The sequence below is a fragment of the Rattus rattus genome, chromosome 5 (assembly GCF_011064425.1).
Source record: "Rattus rattus isolate New Zealand chromosome 5, Rrattus_CSIRO_v1, whole genome shotgun sequence".
NCBI lineage: Eukaryota > Metazoa > Chordata > Mammalia > Rodentia > Muridae > Rattus > Rattus rattus.
In genome coordinates, this window is record NC_046158.1 from 6,980,077 (window position 1) to 6,988,227 (window position 8,151).

The following is an 8,151-nucleotide window of genomic DNA, read 5'->3' on the forward strand; positions in this document are numbered from 1 at the left end:
CTTGTGAGAGCGGTATTTTTAAGGTAGATTCTTTGGCCTGCTGTATCTCAGGGGCCAGGTAGGGCTTGTGGGAGGCGGAATGTTCTAGATCTCAGCTCTACACTGTGGCTTCTCCGGCGGGTAGGGGGTGAGAAGCTGATGAAAAACCCCACCTGGCCACACTATCCTGCTTTGGGTCATAGGTGCACCCTGCTTCTCTTCCCAGGTAGGTCAGGTCTCCACCTCTCCCCATGGTCTCTTTCCTGGCTCTATCCATCCCCGTGGGAATAGCCTGTTCCAATCTCTCGTTGGCTTCCCCCAACCCCGACACACCCAGGCCCCCGCAACTCCGCAAAGGGATCGATCAAGGCTGCACAGAGCGGACCCTGCCCTCGGGGTCCTCTGCAGCTCTAACTATCCCAAGCCAGGAGGACGCCGGGTGGGTGCGAGCGCCAGGGCGCGAGGGAGCGACTTGTTGACTCAGCCGTGGACAAACAAGGCGGCCAATTATTAACCTGCCGCGCGGCGGGCACCAGGAAACCTGAGCCACCACCGTCCACCGGCTTGGGGCGGACCCAGGCTACAGGTCCTGAGCAGCACAGCCCGCGGGCACCCACGCTGATCGGGTCATGGAGGCAGGTGAGGGGCGCGGGGTACAGGGAAAACAGAGCAGAGACTGAGGGTGCGGACAAGAGCTAGGCAATACTGGGGCCGGGGCACACTCGCACTCAGAGCCTGGGGTGCCAAGAGGCTGCGGGGATAGCTCAGGATCTCCCGCCCTTTCTTGCATCGTTGCGGGACAGCTGGGGAAAGACTGGCCTCAGACGGACAGAAGGTGTCCTGGCAGCAGCAGGTGGCTCTGCATTTCCCTCCCCGGAATCTCCTTGCAGCGTCCAGTATTTGTTGGCTTTAACCATCACCCCCTCCCCCCCCGCCCCCCCCCCCACACCAGGACCAGGCCAGGTCCCCAAAGCAGGGCAGGCTGGGGGCGCAGCCTGGATCAGAAATTGCAGGCTGGGTGGGTTCGCGCGGATGCTTCACGGTAGGGCCACACATCGGAGCAGCGGACCCTGGGGTGGGGGTGGGAAGTGGGTCAAAACTGTGTCTCTAGAGACTCCGAAGCTTAAGAGGCCAGGACCTGTGCAGAGTAGCGATCGGATGCCCTGGGTGTCCCCTCACCTTCCCTGCACCTGCTGCAGGGAATGCTGGGGTGACTGGTAGAATTTGCCTCTGCCCCACCCCCTTCTAGAACACCCCAAGCCTTGGAGCAGCCCTCTCCATTCCCCTGTCTCAGCTGGACTATCGTCTCAGGCTCGGGTGTCAAGAACTCGAGAACCCGAGGCCACGGAGCCCGGCGCAGCCAGAGGATTTATTTACTCCGGGGCCCCTATCTCGGTGCCATCAGGCCCGGTATTTGAGCAGGCTGGATCCAGGGAAACTGTGGGTTTTGTTGTTCTGATAACTAGGGCAGGGGCCTGGCATTTCTGTGACAGCGTTCTGGAAGGACGGGCTCTTTCCCTAGTGGTTCTAAGTCGTCGAAGTGCTATCTGGACTCAGGTTCTCTGGTCTAAGTAAGGGGGCCCCTGAAGTCCTGAGGCCAGGGCCTGGGCACCGGCTTGCCATTTCTGTAACACTGTAATAACTATAGGCAATGGTGGTGGAAGGATTTCCCCACAAGACAGGAGAGGCGCTCCAACGTGTGCGTGTGCGTGTGGGTGCGTGTGTGTCCGTCTGTCCATCTGTCTGTCTCTGTCTCTGTCTATGCAAATGTGAACTAGTGGCTCCTAATTGGGCATTGAAGGCCAGAGGGCAACTCCAGGTGTGTTTAGCATTTTCTGCCTTATTACCCTGAGAAAGCATTTCTCACTCAGCCCAGGGCTCAAAAAATTGAAACCATCCTCTTTTGTCCATCCCCTGTAGCATTGAGGTGTCTGGTACACAGATGTGGATCTGAACCCAGAGGGTACTGTGGATCTGAACCCAGGTCCTCCTGTATGTTTAGCAAGAGCGCTCTCTCTCTCTCTCTCTCTCTCTCTCTCTCTCTCTCTCTCTCTCTCTCTTTTTTAAAGATTTATTTATTTATTTATTATAAGTACTCTGTTGCTGTGTTCAGACACACCAGAAGAGGGCATCAGATCCCATTACAGATGGTTGTGAGCCACCATGTGGTTGCTGGAATTGAACTCAGGACCTCTGGAAGAGCAGTCAGTGCTCTTAACCTCTGAGCCATCTCTCCAGCCCTGTAGGTGATTTTTTAAAAAACCTTCCTTTCTCCCCGCCTCTTCCATCTGTCCCCTCCCCCACTCTCCTGTATTGAGGGTTGAAGCCAGAATACCATGAATGTCAGGCAAGCTATCACTAAATTATATCCCAACCTTTAACACTTTAAAAAAAAAAAGTTTTAACTCTGTTCAAACACATCAGAGGAAACATAGTTAAAGTGTGTTGTGATCTCATTTTGAATATCAGACCTGGGTTTTGGTTTTTGGAGACAGAGTCTCTCTATGTAGCCCTGGCTGTCCTGGAGCTTGCTCTGTAGACCAGGCTGGCCTTGAACTCACAGAGATCTGCCTGCTTCTGTCTTCTGAGCACTGAGATTAAAGGTATCACTGTCACCACCTGGCTTTATTATTTTTTTGTCGGTCTTTTTCCTCCCCATCTTCTCCAAGTTTAGTGTGTGTGTGTGTGTGTGTGTGTGTGTACACATGTGTGTGCACACGAACATGTTAGGGGTGTTCTCATGCAAGCACTGGAATGCCGTGGTGCATAGCGGAGAGGTCAGATAACAACTTGCAGGGGTCAGTTCTCTCCTTCTACGGTGTGGGTCCTGGGGATTGAACTCAGGTCATCAGCCTCAGCCCCATGCTCCTTTACCTGGCTGAGCCATCCAGCTGGCCTTTCTTCCTGCCTTTGAGATAAGTCTCAAGTTGTAGCCTGGGCTGGTCTTGAACTTGCAGCAATCCTGCCTCAGTTTCCTGAGTGCTGGGATTGCAGGGCTTGTTGGTCTTTTCTCTTGAAAAGAATGCGCACACGGTCTTCCTCACGGTGTAGAATATTCAGGGTTGTGCCCTGGGTGCCAGGCTGTTCATGTTGTTTCTTGGCCCTGCTGTAATTCCCTGGCTGGGGCGATGCCCACCGCACTCAGCCTGATTGGTTCGTCTCTGTATTGCTTCCCCGTGGTTGGCTCCTTTCTCACGCCTGCTGCGTTAGTGTGGGGCTGCCCCTGCACCTGGTGCTCAGGGCTGCATCCAATACTTGGAGGATTAGTTCTCGAGCCTCAAAGCCTCCCTAATTGATCAGGACTTGGGCTCCTCCAGGACCAGAGACAGTCAAGGGCAAAGGCCTTGACTCATGCAGTGCTCATGGAGTTCAGAATCCCCCTCCACTCTTCCTGCAAGGCCTTTCCTTTATCCTGGGCTCAGCAGTACAGGCTGACTGTGTGCTCAGCAGCTTGACCCTAGTTCTGCCCCACATCCCTCCTGTGGCCAGGTCTGGGGCTCAGGACTGGGAGGGAGCAGGGGGTGAGGAATCTCTCTCCTGTTCTCACTTTCAGTGACTCGGGTGACTTGTATAATCAACTGGAGAGGCAAGCTTTTTAAAAAAGCGTGGCTAGGGCTGGAGCGATGGTTCAGGGGTTAAGTGCACTGGCAGAGGACCTGGGTTCATTTCTCCACCCTCACATGGTGGCTCACAACCATCTGTAACTCAAGCTCCACAGACTCTATCGCCCTCTTCTGGCCGCCTTAGGCACTGCATGTATATGATGCATAGGATACACTCACGCACATAAAATACATTCAGTTTTTAAAAAGTGTGGTTAAAGCACACAGCGTAAACTTTTTCATTGTGAATTTTTTGTCCTTTATTTTCTTCCTGAGAAGGGAGGAGATAGGTCAACCTCAGGAATTATCCTTTTGGAGCTGCCTACGGTATTTTTTGAGTCTCTCACTGGCTGTTAGGTCATTAGGTTAAGGTGGCTGGCCAGTGAACCTCTGGGGACCCACGTGTCTCCATCACTGGGATGGCAAACCTCTGTCACGGTTTTTATGTAGGTTCGGGGGGTTGAACTCGGGTTTTCATGGCGCAGCAGCCACAGTTTCAACGAATCCATCTCGCCGGCCCTGACTCCCAGCCCTGCCTTTCTCCCTAGGTCCGGACGCCAAGACGGGCGACATCCCCGCAGGCCGGGAGGACCCCCCAGCCGCCGAGGACCAGCGCGGCGCCGCGCAGCCATCGCTCCCGCAGCTCCCGCGCCGCCCGCAGTTGCTGGAAGAAGACGCGGGGCCGGAGGAAGATCGGGCCGAGGCCGCAGAAGGCAGCGAGCCAGCCGGGGGGGACCCAGAACCGGCGACTGCGTCCGGCGAGGCGGGTCCCGGGCCCAAGGCTACTGGCGGTACTGTGCCGCCCATCGGCTTCGTAGGCGAGCCTCCACCCTACGCGCCGCCGGACCCCAAGGCAGTGGCGCTGCTCTATCCGCCCTTCCCGCAGGTGCCGGTGCTGTTCCAGCCGGCGCCCGGGCCCGCCGCCCTCTACCCTCCAGCTCCCGGCCCACTTTTCCCACCCCCTGGCGGAGCCTCCTTCCCTTTCCCCACGGTGAGCACAACGCCCCACCTCATGCCTGCAGGAGGAGGAGATTAGCAACAGAGTTCCTAAGAACCAATAGGAGCTGTCCAGAAAGGATCCTGGGCCCCGCACAGACTGTGGGGTGGCTAAGTCAGGTGTTCTGGGAAGGATGGGGTTTGTTTGGTGGTGGTAAGAGGAGTAAGAAAGGTGACATCAATGGCGAAGGTCCCAAGGGGGTGGACGTGAGGCACGATAGAATAATAATAATTAAAAAAAAAATTTTAAAAGATAACGTCTCATGTAGCTTAGGCTGGCCTGGAACTCACTATATAGTTGAGAATTCCTGATCCTGTTCCCTCCGACTCTTTTTTTTTTTTTTTTTCCGGGCTGGGGACCCGAACCCAGGGCCTTGCACTTGCTAGGCAAGCGCTCTACCACTGAGCTAAATCCCCAACCCCTCCCTCCGACTCTTAAGTGCTAGGACTAGGTGGCCCAAGCCTTTAACCCTAGCAAAAGCCTCTCAGAGGCTGGCGAATCTCCAGAATTTCAGTCTGGCCAAGTCTACATAGAGACCCCCTGTTGATGCAACAAAAGCAGGGAGCCATGGTTTGCCAGTGGAGACTCCGAGCCTTCACTCTCCCTGGCAGAGAAGACATCTGGTAGCCTACTCTGGGCTAGATTGTGTGCTGCACAGCAATGAGAGGACTCCAGCCGCATGGGTGGGTGAGCGGAGGGGAAATGGGGCAGCCTGACTTTCTCTGGTTCTTCATGTTAAGTGGTTCTACCCCACAGTATGGCAGCCCCGTGGCTGGCGGGCCTGCTCCCATGCAAGTGGAGCACAGGCCTCTGCCCAAGGACTTCATGATGGAGTCGGTGCTGGTGACCCTGTTCTGTTGCCTGCTCACAGGGCTGATTGCCATTGTCTACTCCCACGAGGTAGGTGACCAGGAGGGACATACTCATAAGACACAACCTCTGTCCCTGTGGGGACTTGTTAGGGGGCCACTCAGCACTCAGCAGCCAGCAGCCGGGTGGGACTCAGGAATGCGCTTTGTTGGAGCCTGGCCTTTCTCATCTGTTTTCCTTCTCTTTCTCACTTGTGACCTCACTACTAAGGATCTGTTATGGCAATTTCTAAAACAAACAAACAAACAAACAAACAAACAAACAGATGTATAAGCAATGATGAGGCCCAAGGTGTTACGCATCACTGGGGCAGGGGTATTTCAGCACCCTTTAGTCTGCATCTCCTGGCTGCCTCAACTGCCTCTCTGCCTAGAGACCATCTGCCTGCCCACGACTCATGCCATTGTGAATGTACTCATCTGTTAATCCATCTTTCCACCCTCCCTCCCGCTAGGACACATCACCCCATCAACTCAGCTACCCATCCTTCACCCCTCCATCATCATGAATTCATCTGCCTTTTCCCTTACCCGCCTATTGGTCTCTACTCATCTGCCCTCTGGTTGTTCCTTTACTCATCTGTATAACTCTCTACTCTCCACCTCACTAGCTCCCCTCCTCCCATTTTCTCCCTGAGTCCCTCATTACTGTCCAAACGCCCGTCCGGCACTTCATGGTTAGGCCATGAAGGTGGCATGACATTCTGACTGACAGAAGGCAAGCCTGTGTGCGTGCTACAGCCTGGCCTTGCTGGGAAGTAGCAGGAGGTCTCAGGCCCAGGTCATCAGTAGTCAGAACTGAGGGGAGCAAGCAGCTCCAATGTAGGACGATGGACTTTGGCTTTACCATCAGCTGTGTGGTCCAGGGAGGTCACTTAAGGTCTGCTGAGCTTACATCATCAGCACAGTGGGGTGCAATGAGATTTGAGGGCTGCTTTGAGGTGGCATGAGAGGAGCTTGGGAGCATTCCTCATGATGGAGGTACCTCCGCCATTACTCCTGGGGCTGCTTCCCAACAGTCTCAGAATGTCAGTTTCTGGCTTGCGGCTTGGGCCTCACCTTCTAGCTGTGCAGGTGGGGTCTGGGGTGGATAAGAGGGGGATCATCGTTGGCACTTCCCACCCTGGCCTATCTCATTACAGACTCGAGCAGCCCTGGGCCGCGGTGACCTGGCCCAGGCAGAGGAAGCCTCAAGGAAGGCTCGCTCACTTGTGCTCTTCAGCCTGCTCTTCGGGGTCTTCGTGTCTACCAGCTGGGTCATCTACGTGGTGGTGGCCCTCTACCTCCCCTGAGGCCCTGGACTTACAGGCTAGGCTGTGCCCTTTCTGGGGACCCTGGTCCCCACTGTAGTAGCCAGTTCTGCTCACGCAGGGCAAAGGGGAGGTGGGCTCAGAAGCCCTGTCCGTGAGGCCTTGGGTGGGATCCACGTACAGCCTGGAAGTCTGCCTTCACCTTTACTCCTGGAGAACACAGAAGACTAAAGCTCTCACTGTCTCCAGAACCTTCTGGAAGGACATGGCTACCTCCAGCTCAGGGATCTGGCTGCAGTCAATATGCACTCTCCCTGGGAGTTCCTGCCTGGTCTTACACCCTGCCCATGCTGGGAGAGGCCAGGACAACTATGTGTGTAACAAAGTGGCAGAACTTCCTGCCATTACTTCGGGACCCAGCTTTTTGTCTTCTATCTCTGTGCAGTCGAGTCCCAGGACTATCGCTGCCCTCTTCTCTTTACTGCTCTACTGGTCCGGTCTGAGGCTTTTGGCTTCGGCCTCTCCTTGCCCTGCTCATTCTGTCTTTACAGTCATGGCTGCAAATAGGTGAGGCGGGATGTGTTGGTCGACTGAGTGCATGTGCAACGGCTGTGTTCATTCCTGGCATTACGCAGAGGGGGGTGGGGCTGCATACTTGTACTCCTAAACCTTGAGCAGTTTCAGGTCATCTTGGCTACACAGGAGCTAAAGGAGTCCTCTCAGGCCAGGGCAGTATGAGACACCCGCAGAACAAATCCCAGCTGTCCTCACATGCTCTGGGGTCAAGTCTGGCTGGCTGTGAGAAAGACTGTCACAGGGGTCCCGTCTGTGAGAAGGGCACGAGGAAGGACTGTAAAGCGAACAGCTCCCATGCAGGCTGACCTTCCCTTCAGGCCCTGCTGTCTGCAGACACAGCCCCTGGAGCCCTAGGGACACCCCCAGAGCCTCCTTTGGGGCAGAGATGGAATACGGAAGTCAACGGTGAGCAGCATGGAGATGCAGGACACAGGGCTGTTCTGGAATTTGACCTTTGAGGTGCATGGCAGCCATAAAGAGGAGAAAAGAGTGGGGGTGGGGGTCTGGCAGATGCCTCAAAAGTACATCACAGCACCCACCAGCCAACCACCATTCTCACACACCTTTTAAATAAATCACTGTGAACCGGGCAGGGGTGACAAACATCTTTAATCTCAGCACTTGGGAGGCAGAGGCAAGCTTATCTCTGTGAGTTCAAGGCCAGCCTTGGTCTACAGAGAAACCCTGTCACAAACAAACAAGTCACCCCTTTGAAGGGGTGAGTCACCTGGGGAATTGCATTGAAGTGCTGTGGGCTTGTAATGGCAGCCTGAAGCTCTGCTTGGGGAATGAGCTTCTTGCCTCCTCTGGGCTTCAGGACACTGGCTGGTGATTCCGAATGTTAAGAGTACTGGCGCCAGCATCTCACCATCAAAGCT

General features: G+C 55.1%; 1 protein-coding gene across 1 annotated transcript; it reads left to right on the forward strand.

Moving 5' to 3' along the window:
• Nucleotides 1-608: 608 nt before the first annotated feature.
• Nucleotides 609-6,889, forward strand: Prrt1b (proline rich transmembrane protein 1B). The gene is made up of 4 exons (XM_032901809.1): nt 609-618; nt 4,130-4,572; nt 5,335-5,478; nt 6,590-6,889. Exons 1-4 carry the CDS (start codon nt 609-611, stop codon nt 6,737-6,739), a joined length of 747 nt encoding a protein of 248 aa, XP_032757700.1. The 3' UTR covers nt 6,740-6,889.
• Nucleotides 6,890-8,151: the final 1,262 nt, after the last annotated feature.